This window comes from Pezoporus flaviventris, unplaced genomic scaffold (assembly GCF_033815535.1).
Source record: "Pezoporus flaviventris isolate CSIRO_AGI_PZ_B2104156 unplaced genomic scaffold, CSIRO_AGI_Pfla_v1 ptg000002l, whole genome shotgun sequence".
Classification (NCBI taxonomy): Eukaryota; Metazoa; Chordata; class Aves; order Psittaciformes; family Psittacidae; genus Pezoporus; species Pezoporus flaviventris.
The window spans coordinates 22,691,335-22,710,492 of NW_026892550.1; the positions used below are offsets into that span (position 1 = coordinate 22,691,335).

The window sequence follows — 19,158 nt, forward strand, 5'->3', positions numbered from 1 at the left end:
AGGGAAAAAAAAAAAAGGCAGGAAGAATAAATACAGCCCTCATCTCAAACTGTAAGAGGGGAAGAAAATAAGCTACTTTTTTACGACTCTTTACTTACACGAAAAAGCTACTATGGAGTTTACTACATTATTAATAGCTATAGTGACAAACTCCTCACAGTGAGAAATTTATTCATGGAAAGTATATTTCATTCTGATTATGATGGACAATGAAGGCAGCTGTACCCGCAAAATAAGTTTTTAGGACATGCTGTACCTGATACTAATTTAGCAGCAGACTCAGCCACTTCCCTCTTAGAGGACAGGTCCTACTCTAACTCAAATTACTAATCCAGCATCCCTATACAGCAAGATAGGTGATAGGTGTCTTTAAGAAGTAATTTAGACTACATACATGAGGGGGAAGTAAAAATTCAGACCATTTTATAGTTTAACAGCTACATAATTTCCATGGAAAACAAAAGATTTAGGTTCACAGCCCTTCTAAGATGAGACGGGCCTCTGTGCAGAACCTTGTATTTCGAAGTTTTCAAACCTTATAATGCAAAAAAGGGGGCATGTGCACAATCACTTTCTCCTGTTGGTGCAGTTTGCATACATTAAGTAAAGCATGACATATTGAACAACAGCACCTAAACTCCACACCTCAGAACCAGGATGAGTATACACAGAAAGCCTGCTCACATTTGGGGTTATGCATAATGTGGGTCTCAAAATGACCACAAGCACTCATCTGATGTGTGTCAGGCACAGGAAATCGGGAACAAAATGGTAAACTTCAGTTATGGACATGAGCAGCACCAAGTGTGTAACTGCACTAGGTTTGGGGTGGGGGAAGGGAGAACTATCATCCAAAGTTTATGAAGCAACAACAACAAAAAAAGGGCATTGCAGCTCTAATTACTTAGTATAATTGAATTGTTTACATAGCATCACTTAAATTGTTACAACCAACCATGTTCAAGGATCTGTAAGTAAACTGCGAATGTGAACTCCATGCATGTGTTTTTTCTGTTTGTGTCCTCTTTTATTTGAATTTTTCCCCACATGAAACATGAACAACCTATGAAGATCTTTAAATCCTTCTTTTTTTTTAAATTGTAAGCCTTCTTTTTTAACATAAGCCAGTTTATTCAATGTTATTGCTAGTTATTGCTAGCTAGCAGAACAGAAAGTAGGAATAAGAAAATTTTGTCCTTTTGATGCTGAAGGGAGATTTGCTTAACTTCAAAAATGTATAGTTTAAAGACAGAGTATACACAGTAATGGTAATTATAAAACCCAACCCAATCCATGAAGGAGTTTTCAATCACTAGATCAATCTCAGTCCCAAACATCACTATAATGTAATGACAGCTCCCTCAAAATAAGGATGAGGCTCTGCATAGCTTATCATAGGCTGCATACAGGCACAGGCACAATAATGCACATTAGCTGTCTACTGGAAATTCAAAGCTTTCACTTGCAATTTAGAATGATACTTCAAAACATAACCTCTAAAGCTACTGGGACTAGGCCTGGTCAAAAGAGAAAGCCCATGTTTTAATATCTACTGAATCAAGACACAGACTAGAAAAAGTTATTACAGAGAATTCTTATGAATAGCAGTTTAAATGTTGAGAAACACTAATTATTATAGACCTTTACCATTTTCTGAAACAAGAAACCAATGACACTTATTTTGCATCACTCCAGCCTAAGGCTGTATTTTAGATTAAATCGAATCTATTACTTATTTGACTGGTATTGTGCAGAGATTTAAAAATGTAATATACATCTATTAAGTAAAGGCAGGTATTTTTTTTTTTTAGTTATTGTAAGCTAATAATAAAGGGAAACGTGTTTAAAGCAACTTCCAGACATGCCTTTCATAGCATTATATTCTAAACTCCAAGACAGAGGAGGTGTGGCTACAAAAGCTTCACAGGCATTTTCCTGATACAGCATTTCTGCATATTAAGCAGCAGCTTACAAATACTCATTGAGCTCTGTGCTCCCACGCCTGATCCGTACAAAAACCTGAAAAGAGAGATTCAAGACTGGCAGTTGTCCTTTCTAGAGGCATTCAATGATGAATTTATGTCCATTCACTCACAGTATTGACACGAGCTATTAACATCTGTGAAAGTTTTCTGAGCTGACAAATGGGTATACAGGAATTCAAGTAGAAGTCATCTTGTCTTCCAGAGAAGGTGTATGTGGTAAAATGCTTGTATGGATTATATATAAAGCGTCATAACTCATACAAAGTGACCTCTTTGCCCTTCTGTCTGTTCAGGAGACAGAGACTACCTCTTCTTCTTTTTGTACTTTTTAGGCTATGATCTCTGTACCTTGCATTTAATTTTCTTTCACAAAGAATACAAATGGTGGGATATTTAGACCCAAGTTGTAAATTTACAATGTGTTTGTAGGTGACTGCCAGAAAATTGAGAAAAATAAGTTAGGATGCTCTAAAGGCCAACTTTGCATGTTTTCCATAAACACAAAGTATACATTAATTGTTTTTTCCAAATACTTCAAGAGCTACAGCTAATCAGTTCTGGAAGTCTGATCATTTAAGCAAATATTGAGTTTTTGAAATGCAGGATCTAAAGTCTCCCATCACTTCTAAAGTAAAAAGGATCTTTAATGGACTTGCTTTTTCTACAGCTTCCTAGTTTATGTTTTCCTAAATGGGCTGCAAAATTGTTACTACTTAGATTGAAATCTGTTTGTTAATAACATAATAAAAGAGGAAAACCAGGAAAACTTAGAATATGGGAAAAAAAAAAGCATCTTTTTGACTACAATACTTGTTTATAAAAAGATGTTTGAATTACCTTGAAATATTGCAACATAGATATCAGAATCAGAAATATTAACCTAATGTTTACGACAGAAATGAGCCATGTTCTTTCAGTAAAACTGGATATATACTATGCAAGTTTAAGATACTAATTTGAAAATATATATAAAAAACTATTAAAGTTTTTAAAATAACTCTAAACACCATGAATGTAAAGATACAGGAGACAGACCAGTAAAAGTTATTTTATAATCAAGCTTTGCAGCAATTTTTTTTCCCACATTTTTAACACAAAGTATCATTGTGAATATAAAGTTTGACTCAATTCTAAACAGAATTACTATACATATTTGGTTATAAGAAAGCGAGCAGCTGTTGAAAGAAAAAAGAGCAAATAAAGGTGGGGGGAATTTAAAAATACATTCAAAAATTTAAGGATACCATCTAGTCATGAAGGTCATTAAAACTATAGCTATGCGTGCTATTTTAACCATGTACCAATAAAGTACATTTATTTCAACACATGCCTCTCATACTACTGTATTTTTTACAAGACTCCAGTAAGAAAACTAGGTCAATTACTTTCAGATAAATATTCCTCTTCATGAGCTGGCGCCTAAGCAGGCATGGTTACCTCATCAACAAGTGAAAGGTATGCAACAGTGTAACTAACTAAACATGTATGTAAAAACCTGAAGTACTGCTCTGAACAGCAAGAGCCCTGCAGCTCAACAGTGACCTGAAAAAGAGCTTCAGAGAGTGAACTGGACAGCTACTATAGCTCAAAAGCTGGTGTCACATTTATTTCTTGGTAAATCACCAGCTGCATCTCCTGGTAAATTTAAGGGTATTTGTTACTCTATTCCTTAAATACTGTAATGATGTTACAGATACAGAATTTCAACAACCTAGCAGTATTATGCAACACAAACTTTGAGTGCTAATATTTGGTACATATTTTTAAGACAATTAGATCTTTGACAGTTAAGAAAAATCACTAATATTAATGAGCTTTTTAGAAAACAAGACTTAGTACAAGTGTATATTGGCAGTTCAAATGCTACTTTGAAATCATACATAATAACTGAAAGCTCAAAATAATAATGTCTGTACTTTCAAGAAGTAACATTAACTGTACCATAAAATTACCTCGATAATATAAAGGACTATATTCTTGTAGAAACAATACAAGATGCATTTAGCTACTCTGTTATAATTCCAGGCTCCATGAACCAACAACAAGTTCTTCAAATACTTGAACTGCAAAAAATGAAAAATGAACATACAATGAAAATGTGAATACACCAATATTAATCTGATATCAAGCTATGTTACTATAGTATACAGTGTAATGACTCACCTGAGCAATTGAGTAGTCTGAAGAATTTGCAGCTTGTAGACCTTCATTCCCACTAATACCAACACCAACGTGTGCTGTTTGTATCATGCTAACATCATTTGCTCCATCACCAATTGCTAGAGTTACTACCTTAACTTGTTTTTTAACCATTTCTACAACTTCAGATTTTTGAAGCGGTGATACCCTAAGGGGTAACAAAAAGATAAAATAATACAGAACATTCAAATGAATGTACTTTTAAAACATACTACTTAACCTGTGAAAAGGTAATAAAAGCAAGCCAAATAACATCCTTGTCAGCAGCATGGTATTGCTATTGCCCTTTAGGCTGTATGTTAAAAGCACATTCTCAGCAAAATTCATAGTAAATTTGGGTTTGCTGAAGCAAGATGTTAATAGGACTGGAGAGTCATAAGTCAAACAGCAATGGGCCCTTAAAACAGGGGTAATGGAAGGAACCCCAAACACTGCCACTACTAGTATTAACTTATAACTGCAGATTTTGGCATATTATATTGTTATGGTTTCTATTTTCCTCTCTGTTTAAACATGTATTTTATAAATAAAAGTTATTTAAGACACAAATGTCAAATCAAACAGGAACAAACAAACAGAGTGGACAGCACTATGTTAACTTAGCCTACACCACTAAATTACAAGAAGCAACTTTGAACATTGACTTTTGATCCTCTACTTCATCTAACAGCTTGTAACTTCTCCCTCATTGTTTTCAGGACTATTTCAATTATCTTTCATTAAGAAAACATCCATACACAGCTGAAGGGACAAATTATTCCAGGGATGACTCTCAAAAGCTCTGTTGATGAAACTGTATCAATTTTGGCTCCATCTACCATTGTGTGTCACATATGTACCTTTCATTTCATGTTGTTAAAGTTCTATTCTGTATGCTGAATTTGAGTCCTTGTAGTATTTGAGATGTCACAACTGCAAATAATATACAGAAATCAAGTGCTAGGACTGGTGTTTTTCACAGGGTAACAAAGCCAAGGAGCAAGCCCTAAGCAGTGTGGCAATCCACTCTTGTGCTTCCTGGCACTGCAGGCAACGTTTAAACCCTGCCCCTCATTTCATGGTACAAACAGAAACAAGAAGAAATGTAAAGAGCTCTGTATGTCTCCCCCACCACTGCTGTTTACAGCTTTCTACAAAGGGAGCAATTCTAGTACCAAGGCATGACTCCTGCTTTGGAGCTGGTGATGTGCAGTTGGCGAACTGTCCTTTCCTCATCTACCTTTGAGCTTTCCAGATCAACTCATTCCAGATGCCTCCATGCAAAAACTAGATGTGATAGGAAGCAGAACTTGCCGCTGGACAGAACTGACACTAAGATCTGGGGAAAAACATGTATTTCTAATTAATTTCCTACTAGTCTATATGCACACTGATGGCAATGACCTGACTGGTACCATAAGCTGCTGGAACTTCACAGTTTGGGCTCTGAGAGATTCTCCCTGCAGTGACAAAATTTCAAGGTTAAGGCTTATGTAGGGATGTTCATAACCTGACCTAACTTTTCCAGGTCAAAAATTAAAATAACAGAAATATACAAGAAATTAAGAATACAATTTTTTTGGGACAAATTTGCAAAGGAAAAGCACAAAAGAGCAACTACTTCTAAGTAACGTTCCTTCCTGAACATGCTCTGTATACTGCAACTCACTGGGATACTGGCAAGTAACACAGCCTATAAAGTTCATGGATACAGTTCTTGCCTGAACCATGACTGCTGTATGGCACTCAAGCTCCATAACAAAATGAAATACTACCAGCAGACACCAAAAAATTCAGCTATATTATGGCATCTGTGCAGTCCTAAAATTCCTCACAAAATATCCTGCAAGCTGAAGGTCCCAAAGGCACTATTCTTATAAGCATGTGAATACTGGAAGGTCTCATGATACTTGAGAAAATGGTACTATATTATTAATGAGATCCTGATAGGTGAGTCATAGAGTGGTTTGGGTTGGAATGGATCTAAGTTCCAACTTAGATCCGTTCATCTAGTTCTAACCTTCCTGCCATGGGCAGGGATACCTTCTGCTAGATCACGTTGCTCAAAGCCCTGGCCAGCCTTCCCTTGAACACTACGAGGGATGGGGCATACACAGCTTCTCTGGACAACCTGTTCAGTGTTTCACCCCAGCCCAGGTAAAGAACTTCATCCTGATGTCTAGTCTAAATCTATCCTTTTTCAGTTAAAAGCTCTTTGTCGTATCCCTACATGTCTGTCATGGTTTAAGCCCAGGCGGTAACTCAGAACCACACAGCTGCTCACTCACTCCCAGTTCCCCCATTCAACCACCCCATTCCTGGATGGATGGGGAGGAGAATCGAAAGAATGTAACTCCCATGGGTTGAGATAAGAGCAGTCCAGTAACTAAGGTACAACACAAACCACTACTGCTGCCACCAAAAATAGCAATGATAAGGGAAATAACAAGGGAAGAGAATACAACAGCTCACCACACACTGATCGATACCCAGCATGACCTGAGCAGTGATGTCACCTTTCCGGGTAACTGCCCCAGTTTATATACTGGGCATGACGTGCTCTGGTATGGAATACTGTCCTGGGTTCAGCAGTAGCAGTCTATTTTTCTCCTGCTTGAAAGATGGTGTAGTGCTGTGTTTTGACTTTCAGCCTGGGAACAGCGCTGATAATACCGATGTTTTCAATTGTTGCTAAGTAATGTTTACCCTGACCAAAGACTTTGTGAGGCTCATGCTCTGCCAGGGAGGAGGGGAAGCCAGGAGGAAGCAGAGACAGGACACCTGACACAAGCTAGCCAAAGAGGTATTCCAAACCACAGCATGTCATGCCCGGGAGGGGGTAACGGCGTTCCCTGGAAGGACATGGGGTCTTCTGGGTTGGACTCGTTTCTTGGAGGGTGGTATTGTATTCTCTTCCCTTGTTATTTTCTCTTATCATTGTTGGTGGTGGTGGTAGCTGTGGTCGTGATTTGTGTTGTACATTGGTTGCTGGACTGTTCTTGTCTCAAGCCGTGGGAGTTGCACTCTTTCGATTCACCTCCCCATCCCTCCGGGAGCGGGGAAGGGGAGAGCCCCACGGGGGGACGGGGACGGGGACGTGCTGGACGCAGGCCTTGATTGCTTCCAGCCTGGCACCACTCACTGGGAGTGAGTGAACAAGCTGTCTGGATAGGTTTAAACTTAAACCACGTTTGGGTCAGGTGTCCTGTCTCTGCTTCCTCCCGGCTTCCCCTCCTCCTTGGCAGGGCATGAGCCTCACAAAGTCCTTGGTCAGGGTAAACATTACTTAGCAACAACTAAAAACATCAGTGTTATCAGTGTTGCTCCCAGGCTGAAAGTCAAAAACACAGCACTGCACCAGCTACTAAGGAGAAAAATGACTGCTACTGCTGAACCCAGGACAATATCCTCATGAGAAGCCTCTCCCTTTAGAATCTGAAGAATTATAGGGCGAAAAAATCTATCAAATCTCGTAAGTGAATGTAGCAAAAAACCCCCCTTTTTTTTATACTGATCTATTGTAAGATTACAAACCCAATGCTAATGAGGGCAATAATAAAAGCAAATCACCTACAGAAGAAACAAAATCATTCCAATGATATACATTAGTAAAATTATTTTTCAGAACATAGTATAATAAAATGTAACAAAAGCCAAATGTATACTGGGCTGCATCAAAAGGAGCGTGACCAGCAGGTCAAAGGAGGTGATCCTGCCCCTCTAGTCTGCTCTTGTGAGACCTTACTTAGTGTATTATGTACAGTTCTGGTGTCCTCAAAGTAAGAAGGACATGGAACTGTTGGAACAAGTCCAGAGGAGGGTCATGAGGATGATCAGGGGACTGGAGCACCTCCTATATGAAGACAGGCTGAGAAAGTTGGGGCTGTTCAGCCTGGAGAAGAGAAGGCTGCGTGGAGACCTCATAGCAGCCTTCCAGTATCTGAAGGGGGTCTATAGGGATGCTGGGCAGAGTCTCTTCATTAGGGACTACAGTGACATGACAAGGGGTAATGAGTTAAACAGGGGAAGTTTAGATTGGATAAAAGAAGGAAGTTCTTTACTGTAAGGGTGGTGAGGCATTGGAATAGGTTGCACAAAGAAGTGACAAATGCTCCATCCCTGCCAGTGCTCAAGGCCAGGCTGGAGAGAGCCTTGGGTGACATGGTGTGAGGTGTCCCTGGCCATGGCAGGGGTGTTGGAACTTGATGATCTTAAGGTTCTTTCCAACCCTAACTATATGATTCTATGGGTACTGTCTGTCCAGTGATCTCTGGCATTAAAGCCAAGCCTGAATGATTTGCCTCTCTTGACACTGGACAGATTGACACTATAGGTTAAAACGGATATTGCTTTCTATTTGGATCAAACTTTTGATCCATAACAGAATTTGAGAGGAAATGTTTCCATTTCCAACTGGTGGTATAAATTCCCTCATCACACTTCTTCCTGAACTGCTTCCAAAAAAACAGAAACAGAACAACCCACCCATCTCTTTCAAAGCAATGAATTACACACTACATTATCCACATTTAACGGTAAGTTTTTACAGTTAAAGTACACTGAAACACCGATTATGTTCTTTTCATTAAGCACACAGATACTAATGGCAATACTTGGCCATTGCTTTTTCTAGCTATCTGTAAACCCAAGCATACAACCAACAAGCAATTACACGATTGCTGTAGCTAATGGCATTGCCATGAGCCTCCTATTCTGCTTGAATAAGAATGCAATTAGAAGACAACTTTTAAAAACAACAACAAAAGAAAAAAATGCTCCCAAAACAAAACAGAGAGATAGCATAAAAAAAAATTCCAATGTTCACATGACAGACAAATTATAGACTTAAGGAAACCAAACTTGTTCTTAGAATTGACAGCTGAGGCTGGTGACTGATTTCATGGTGTTAATTGAAAAAGTAAATGCAGCAGAGGGGTGAAAAAGTTCAGAAAAAATCCTACCTCTCTGACATCACACTGATGATATTATTCATTATCCATTTAATTTATTAACAAATCCAAACTAGAAAAACTTGAAACAGTCTTTCAGAAATTTTTATGAAAATGTCATTTAGAAATGCAAATTTCACCAAAGCTACATTAACTTCCTATTATAAAAAAGCCCTTTCCCACTAAAATAAAGGCTATTTAAGTTTTTAGCCAGCTAAAGTTTACGATGATTATTCTGAAACATACCTTAAAACTGTAGGAAAAAACAAAGGTTTTCTAGACATGCATTTTAAGTTCTGAAACATGCATTTATTCTTGTAACATCCTTGAAGAATTAAGTTTTGCCTAAACCAGTAAATTACAGTAACCATTACAGTTCTTACTAGTTAGAACATTTCTGAAACTCAAGACTACTTAAATACTGAGAGTATGCCAAACATTTCCTTGTGGAAGAAGTCAACTTACAAGCATATTAGAGAGCTGGTTTAAATCTAATTTTAAACAGAAATGATTAAGAAAAAAACCAAATAAATTGAATGATTATTATCTGCCTTCTTGCGTAATTTTATGCATTTTTACTTCTGAAATTAAAGCACACTATCTTTTCCATAAATTCGTTAATATCGCATTTGAAGCATATCTGCTACATTATTATTTGTTTCAACCGCAATCCCCCCTTGTTTCTTGTAGAACAAGATCTTATGGATGCATTATAATCACACAACTTCATTACACACCATATTTTCAATGGTATCAGTTTATGAATTCAGTCCTTATCACCAAGGTATTCTTTTCACTATGGAACAGACTGATACTCGATTCAATTTCAGTGTCACAGAAGAAATATGAAGGAATAATATAAGTCTCATAGCTCATTGGGAAAAGAAAAAATATTTCCCATTTTTGTCTAGCAAATGTCACTATTTTTTCATTTTACCAACCCTATAAAGTTTCAATGAGTAGATTAAACCTCAACATTAGACAGATGACTGAGTTGCCAGCAAAGCAGGACACTAATGATGGTTGCCTCTCTTTCCTAGACCATTGTGCTTAACATTGAGACAGTGCTGTGAAAGGAAACAAGGCACGTGGTATCTACGCTCATCTTTGCTCACATACAATACTCTAATTACCACTGGCTTCCAGGAACATCCTTGTAGCCCTTTCCATTCTCCTCTCCATTTGCCAGAGAACACCTTCTCATGGTTCACCTTTGGGTGATGCTCCACCAGTAGAATGAAATCCCCAATCCTACCCTGTGCCAATTAAGTTAAATTTCTTATGCTTTAAGTGCAATTAATCTGAGAAAATGGTTGCATAAAATTTAACTGCATGATTTTTCAAAAGCAAGAAATAAAGGAGTGAAAAATAATACAGCCTTTGGACTGAAGGTAGCTATCTAATTACTTTATTCAGCCTACAGAACACATGCTAGCTATTGGACTTTTGAAAAAGGTACCTGGGATGTGTACAGCCTTGTGATGAACCTGGGATGAAAGCTTCCGGGCAACAGTCCTTCAAAAAAATTCTGTGGTCCAAGTATATCAAAAAGTGTTCCTATGATCTTTTGTTACACGTTTTATTTGAACTGTGCTGATGAGTGTTGCATCAAGATTCACTATAGACGGCTTCTATAAAAGACTCCTGACCTGAGAACTTCTTTTTCATCTTTTTAACTTTCCAGGAATGGTGGCTTATTTTGCTTTCAGACAAGCTTACAGGGGGAGCAGAAAGGTGCATTTCCTCTCATTACCTGGTGCATCAATTTCATGGTGAAAATAATAAATAACTTTTGTTCGTTTTGTTCACTCTTAGCTGTACATTTTTACAGAATACTGAATAATCCATTTAATGTTTTTCTCACACATATTGCCCTGAAGCCGATACAGAGTTGGAATTCAGTTTGTCAAAGTCTTTAAGCCAAACATCTGCTTGGAATTAACAACATAGAGATTTTTTTGAAGTGAAATATCTACTGAGTATTTGTCATCTTCATCTGTGTTATGGATAGTCTTAGGAAGAATCCACTGATAATAGAAACTTCAAAGAAAGTGATGTAATTTGTACTTTTAAAACCAAGGAGTGCTTAAAAGTTTACTGCCTTTATATGGCTGCAAAAAAGGACTAAATTTTCATTTAATCACGACAATATATATTTAAATTACTTACCTTAATTAAAAATTGACATTTTTAACTTTTTATTTTCACATTCACAAACAAGGAAATTAAATTTTTGCTACTAAAGACGGAACATTAACAGAAATTACTATTTTGACAGAATTTTTACTTTTGACAAGAATAATAGCTCACTAACCAATGAATGTTACAAACAAATATTTTAGTTTCAAACCTGCAGCCAATTTTCATACAACCACAAAATATGTCAGAGCATATACCTAGACACGTATTGAAACCAGCTGACCCAAGAATAGTACGGAAACACAGAAATAACAGAGAGAATGCTACTAGAACAGAAAATTTAATTTTGCACTTTTTGTTGTTACATCATAAAAATGCTACCACTAACAGCTACATGTACAGAATAACCTTCAATGGTTCTATGGGTCAAAAGAAATGGCAATATTGTCTCTTCAAATGGCATAAAATGTATTTTCAAATCAAGGAAAAAGAAAAAAAAAGAAGCATAGATGAATCTGCTTTATCTTAATTATTAAGAACATTATTAAACCCTTTACCTGAACACAAGAACCCTGAAATTATTTATCTTATTACTGAAAAGCAGATAATCTATTAAGGTGTATTTACAATAGTTTTCACATTTGTACAGACCATGTCTCTATCCTCAGGCAGATAACAGGATAGGCAATAATGAGGTAGTAGGAAGTAAGCTTATATCATTTATTGAAAGAAGATTTCAATAAGAAGTGATGCTTGCTTCTGCTTTTTGCTAGACTGCTTGGCCTAAACCAAGTTTTTAAACATTGACAGAAGCAGTTCTTGTGTATCTAGTTATGAAGCACACAAATTCCTTTTTCATTCAATCATTCAAATGTAGAAAAGGTGCTTAGGAGATATTTGCCATTTTCGTGTTTAAAGACAAAAACACCAGAAGGTCCCAAAACACATAAACTAGCACTTATGCAGTCCTACGTATTTCTCCCTTAATGTAAATCTAGAAATATTAAAAGGCATGCCAAACTGCTTTCATATTGTGTATACTTAAAAAAAGCAGATATTTAATTTTCTTTTATCTGGACAAAGTTCCTGTGTTACAGGGAGCTTAGAGCTTTAATAGCTGATGTTTACAGGAAAGGATGAAAGGTCTGATTGTGTAAAAGAACCCCTAAACAATCAGAATAATAATAACAACAGCAAAAAAAGGTGTTTTAATCAGTTTCAGAAAATAAAAACCACCTGGAGTAGTACCTTTAATATTTTAGTTCACTTATGCAGTGTAATCCATAGCTTTCAGAAAAGTGGAGATATAAAATCCTGCCTGCAGAGGAAGCTCTACAAAAATCCCAGATGTGATAAAACCTGCAGTTAACTGTAGTATCAATTTAAAGGATAAGATTAGTGTCTCAATCTCACTGAGACTACCCTTGACAGATAATGAATTATTTTTCTGGGTATATGCAATCTGAATGACTCTGACAGGTACACTATGTTGCAGACTGCTTTACAAAAACATTTTGCTTGAATGACTGTATCTCGTAACTTCAGCTACTGAAGTTTGTGGGTTTTTAATATTTCATGGTTGTAAGACATAGATAATGTGTATTTTCTCTGAAACAGAAGTTTCTTAATTTTTATATGCCAATAAAACTACTGTAGAGAAAGAATAATGTAAGCCTTACCTGCAACAAATAACAGCTTTACAAGACAAAGCCAAATCCAGGAAATACTGTCTCACTCCAAATGTCAGAGCATACTTCAGAGATTTACCATCAATGATGAGAGCAAAATCATTTTCCTTCCTTAAAGTATCACCAAGAGTACTGCAGTGATGGCTAAGTGTCTCTCTTGTTCCCTGTTGCACAAAAAAAGTTGTGTCCATTATTTTTACTGCTCTTACGTCCAACTTACATTTTTTTTTGTGTGATCAGAAACACTGGCATTTTCTGAGGAATTTCCTTTTTGATTAGGCTATCAAATAGACAGTATTAAATGAAAAAAGTCTTTGCAACAGCTGCACTATTAGAAACAACAGTAGAAACAGGGTGTAGGACTGCTCTCACACTGCCAAAAAATAACGTGTGTATAGATTATGGTGGAACTTCTCATGCTCTTTGAATGGCAACAATAGTTGCATAAATGTTTGCTAAAAATAATGTGTCCTATACACCTATTCAAAGGAAGATTCATATATTATATGTATCAGATGAAACAATTTGTGTTCACTTTTACATAAAAGGGTCTTAAATGTTTAGAAAAAAAGGAAGAGAAACAGAGATAATTCATAATGTAACTACAGGTATTATAATTGATAATTATATCACATTGAATTTATATTTTATGATAAGCCCATATCAACTAAATTTTATATAAGGGATCATATTTTTGATTTTTCAGTTGCTAAGGACAGTTTGAACCATAGCTACACATCACTAACCTGTGATGCAGAACTGAGAACTTCGGATTATATTCAGTAGATAATACATTCAACTGTAGGTCGAATTTGGAGAGGTCGCTAATACCTACTTAATTACAGCTCTACGATAGAGTGCCATGAAGAAGAAAAAAAATGCTTGTTGCGTTTCCTTCTTTTTGAATGGTCTTCATAGATCTACAACATACTCTTCTACTGTTTCCTGCTTCACTCAGCTCAGAAGAAAGAAACATTTTAGAGAAGAAAGGAAGATAGAAAAGAACTGCTTCTGCTTACAAAATACTGAACTTGGAGACCAGTAACATCTTATGACATCAATGTTCCTATTCTGCTGAGGGAACTGGGCTGTCCAGAAGCCCTCATAGGAGCACAGCACATTTATTTAAAAAAAAAAAAAAAATTGTTTAATATCTATTTATTCAACTTTTAATTGTCACACCAGAAGTGGTTAATGTGCAACACTTGTTTAATGAGTTTTTATTGTACTCCTTTTAGTAGTTAAATAAAACTACCTCACTTCATTTCATTACATATGAAGAAGTATACAAAATAATCAATCCTTGTCACTTCAGCTCTATTAAGTATTGCAGTAGTTCTGAAATCCAGAAGTCTCTGTAAATGACCTCAATATAGATCAGAAATAGTAGTAAAGAAATAATGTAGAAATTCTATAGAAAGCAGTAAGTATTTTAATTCTTGTTGTAGCCTACTCTTATGTGCTACCATGGAATCCTTCAGTTAAGGCACTCTTCCCATACTTTCTTTCCACTTTCTCTCCTTAAGTCCTATCTTGAGCAACCTGACCACAATATAGAGTAAAGGTAAACTTCCTCCTGAAGACTTCTGGTCAGTATGTTTTCCAATGGAGGAATTTCCTCCACTTTTAAGTTCATTTAAGGCTCCCTTAGAAAGGGTGGTAAAATGATTTCTTTTCCCTCATGGGATTTTTCACTTAATATTGCATTCCTACCTTACCTAAAGAATCTCTTCTCTACAAAGCAGTATATTTGAAAGTTTGTAGTTTTAACCCTTGTATTTCAAAATCTGATTATAATTTCAGCTGTTTAACCACACAATTACAATTAACTTCTGTCAGATAGTAAGTATTCCATAAGGAACAGCATCAGCAAGGAACTTCAGTTAGCTTGTTTGGGTACTGCTAGGTACTACTAGAAGCATGTGAAGCTCCTGACTTTATGCCTGTATGGATGGAGTTATTTCATTATGTGGAATTGTTTGCTTATCATTCTGAAGTTCATTTGTGTAGTAGCCACACTGTAGTTTTGGAAGGTGTAGATAAGTTTCTATTAAGTAACATTTTGTCACGAAGACCATACAGTCTTTCAAGTATGCAATAATAAAATTAACTCAAATTTTCTCAAAACAAACAGAAAAAGCAACCTCCCAAACCAAAGAAACAGAAACACCCCACCCAACTGTGGTTTTAGCAGAATTTTCTGTTTGTCCAGATCAAGTTATTTTTCAGGCTACCTCCACCATGATATCTGGATATTTTAAGCGGTAACATTAAGTGGTTTCATTAACTGAAAACTGAGATTTTACTTACATCAAGAGAGCCTTCATTTATAACAATCAGCCCCATGTTCTTTCTCAAAAGTTTACAAGAGTGACCTGTCAAAAACATTTTTGTTTTCAAAAATTTGTTCCACAAAATCCATTATAACATAACAAAGCATTTTTTCCTGTAAGAGAACTACAGACAGAATTAAAAATAAGATTTCCACAATTGAAATCAGTGGTAAAAAATTATACTGCATACTATAAAAATTAGACACAGGTACTAAGTCAGAACAGCATATCTTCCTTTCTGCAACTTGTGAGTTGTGCCTTACTCGGTGCTCAGCAGAAGGACAAGAAACATCTTGACACAGAGTTACAGAAAAGAGCAAACAGATCTTCTTTAGCCTTGCAAAATTTTGGAATGCAACTTTCATTTCATACATAATTTCCATATATACACATTCCCATTCTTTTCTTATGTTCTTTGATGTTTTAAACAGAATGTACACTGTATGCTAATGATGCAGGCTGCCTAGATAAATATGTAGCACCATTCTTACCAAAATGAAAATACTGGTATTACATGTATTGCCTCAGACCTGGAGGTACTAATGAAAATAACCTTAGACCAAATGTATCATGTGCATACAAAAAGTTCTTTAATAGTAGTAATAAAAAGAAATAATACTTTATTTTAGGCACATTATGTAGGTTACTGCAGAAGGGCTGATATGCCCACATGCAAAGAATATTAAATCTTAAATGCAGCTTTCATGTATTACTATTTAAAAACACAGGTTTATTGCTGCTGAAATTAGTTAATGTGTGAGGGTTTTGTGTTTTTTTTTTCCCCTCCTTTAAACAATAAAAGGAAACGTCTGATGGATGGTAAGAAGTTTATAGCACTTTAAAGTACAATCCATATTGTTTTGCTTCAGTTAAGATCATGGTCTCTACCAGCTTTCTTGGATAGATGAAAAAATACAGAATGGAAAATAAAAATACTTATATTTTCTTTTTATTATTCTTGCTGTCAAAACACAAACGACGTATTCAATTCATTGTAGATGCTACAAAAAAAAGTACAAACGTCTATTTTTTTCTCCTCTCTATGATAATATGACTTTCCAACAGTCCCTTTTATCCACCTACCAGCGACTGAGAACCAAGTTAACATTTAAATTCTGGAATGCCATATTATTTTTACAAGATACATTTCTGTTCTGGAGCAATTTTATTCTAGCAACTTCTATAATTTGTAAATCTGTAACAAAGCCATCAAACAAATGCAAACATGATACCGATGTTAATGGCAGTCTCTTGTTTGTCCCCAGTAAGTATCCAAATTTTTATGTCTGCTTTCATGAGAGTCTCTATGGTTTCAGGCACTTTGTCTTGCAGTTTATCTTCAATTGCTGTTGCTCCAAGCAGCTGAAGATTCTGTGAACATACAATATTCAGTATACACAGGTTTTTTTTTTGATTTAAATTAAGTTTTAATATTCTTAAATTTCCTTTGTTTAACTTTACATATTTATGACTTGATTAATGCTCTCTAAATTCATTAATCAGATCTGGTATCAGCTAATAAAGATCCTCCAGTTTATTCTTATGAGCTTTAAGATAAATAACTATGTGGCCTTGCAAACTGCACAGTGAGACCATCCAAACTTCACCCATTATTCACAATCTCAGCGTTCGTTCAGCAACAGCTACCTTTTCCTGAGAGGTACCTCTCTGATTTGAAGACTTCAGGAGTTCTATTATGTCTTCTACCACTTGTAGTGATTTCCCCCCCAAGTGAAGGAAAACCCACCTGTGAATTCATCTTAATCTTAAAACTATAATCTTGATTATGTTGTTTTAAACTTCTCATGCAGCAGATCTATATGTTTTTTGTGAATATGTATGCTTGGCTACTCCAGCAGCAGCACTGCCAGAAACTCAAGGTAAAGTGATTATGGCTCTGCTCTTGTGAAGATGCATCTGGATATTATCTCCCTTTCTGGGCCTTCAGTACAGGAGTGGTTGACAAAGTGGAGTAAGTCCAGCAGAGGGACACAAAAATAGCTTGGGAACTGGAGCATTCTTGGGAGTGTCTGAAGAAGCAGGACGAGATTAAGATGGGGAAAATATAAAGCTAAGGGAAGAATTCCATGGCTGCCTTCTGCTAACTGAAGAGGGCTTGCAGAGAAGCCATCTTCCTCTAAGAGGCGCATGGTGAAAGGGCAAGAGGCAACAGTCCCATTCTGCAGTAACAGAAATTCTAATTCAGAAAAAAAGAGTTGAGCATGAAAATAACCAAATAATTGCTTACTGCAGCTGGGAAAACTCTCTCCTTGCAGAACCTCAAAACTTCATTGAAGTGCTGGTCAAACAAAATTAGCCCTGCTTTGAAGGATTTATGTCTACATGACCTCCCTAAGTCCTTCCAACCTTAACTACTCTATGTCTCTAAGCTAATCATAAAATAAAGCAGATGTTGTTTGCCTGTTGTTTCACTTTTTTATACAATAGAGCAACTCTGAAAAAAGCTTTCCAGTAGTTCAACTCAAAATCATCACTTTCTGGGAAGAAAACTACTTGTTGCAAGCACTTTGTCAAATTAATTTTTCCTTCACTTTGACCATTTAATCTGCAGGGACTACATGACAGAGCTTCAGGATACTGCCAGATTTTTTTTCTGCTTAAGCATTAGTCCTCTGTAATGATTCACATTTCATGGTGTAGAAAGCAAGGACATTAATTAAAAAAACCCACTCTCCTCATGTGCCCCATCCTCTTCCCCCCCTCTCAACCCAAGCCAACTAACACCCCCAGAAAGCTACACATACTTTTTCAATTAGTTCGTAGCTCTCCTCAAGTTTAAGTGCTCTGTTTTGTAAAGCTGTAGAAGCACGGTGATAGACATCTAACCACTCTTGATAATCACTTTCTGAAATCTCAGCCACAGCAAAACACAGAGTTCTTAAACCTAAAGAGAGAGCAGACAGTAAGTATGATTCAGTAGTTGTTAGTCCCTTCCCTGATATGCCTGCAATGAGTAACTACCAAAAGATGAATTTATTCTGTATTCTGTGTATGCTTATGCCTGATTTTCAACTTACTGCTGCATGTCTTGAAGAACTTTCAAATATATATATGGTAAACCAACATGACATAAATTTATCCAACAGAGTAACTGTTTTAAGGTAGCTGAATGCAATACAGGTGATGTACTTCAATGGGAAAAAAAAAATTCACACAAGTTTGATTTATCTTAAATTGTAAACAAAATATGAAGCAATCCCAAATGACACTTCCTGAATAAATATATATATATTAGATTTTTAGGAACATTAAAACTTTAAGATTAAATTATATTTCTGACAAAAAGAAATTATAAACTTAAATGTTGCTACACTGGAAAGCAGTATAACAGCATCATGTTACAACTACACCTTTTCCAACCCTGTTCTATGTCCTCATGAAATTCTTGGTTGAAGTTTAAAATTCACTGTCCAGAAGCTGACCTTGAGTCTGCTCAGATTTAATTTTCCATCTCACAGATTCTTTCAGTTTCCCAAATTCTTAAAATAAAATCTTTTTGTACAGCAACATTTGTAGATTTTACCTAACAATCTTTGAGCTGCTTCTATTTCACAGGTTTTTTTCCTTCAGCAGAAATCTGAATTAAGCACTACAGTGAGAATTTGAGGCTGCAAAATCATAAGAGATCTATTTTTTGACAACACACATTTACATTCAATTTAAGTATCTAGGTGTGAATGTTCTAACAGTTCATTTTCACCTATTACAGATTCTTAGATTTCTAGAGCATGAAATTATTATAACTCTTTATATACAGAGAAGAGCAGTGCTCTAGCCAAATGATGTCTTATGAAGGCACAATTTTCAGGCATGTAGATTAAGGAGGGGGCTAAGCGGGACTTAGTGCCTTTGTTCATTTGCCCAC

At 36.1% G+C, this 19,158-nt stretch overlaps 1 protein-coding gene across 6 annotated transcripts in view; it reads right to left on the reverse strand.

Moving 5' to 3' along the window:
* Nucleotides 1-19,158, reverse strand: part of ATP8A1 (ATPase phospholipid transporting 8A1) — a 114,127-nt gene that overhangs the window by 40,366 nt on the left and 54,603 nt on the right. For all 6 annotated transcript variants that reach the window (XM_061471686.1, XM_061471703.1, XM_061471696.1 and 3 more), the window contains 6 exons: nucleotides 18,038-18,177; nucleotides 16,505-16,643; nucleotides 15,250-15,314; nucleotides 12,931-13,103; nucleotides 4,149-4,332; nucleotides 3,938-4,048 (listed from right to left, as the gene is read on the reverse strand). In XM_061471686.1, coding sequence (XP_061327670.1) covers nucleotides 3,938-4,048; nucleotides 4,149-4,332; nucleotides 12,931-13,103; nucleotides 15,250-15,314; nucleotides 16,505-16,643; nucleotides 18,038-18,177 — 812 coding nt within the window. The remainder of the gene's footprint in view (nucleotides 1-3,937; nucleotides 4,049-4,148; nucleotides 4,333-12,930; nucleotides 13,104-15,249; nucleotides 15,315-16,504; nucleotides 16,644-18,037; nucleotides 18,178-19,158) is intronic.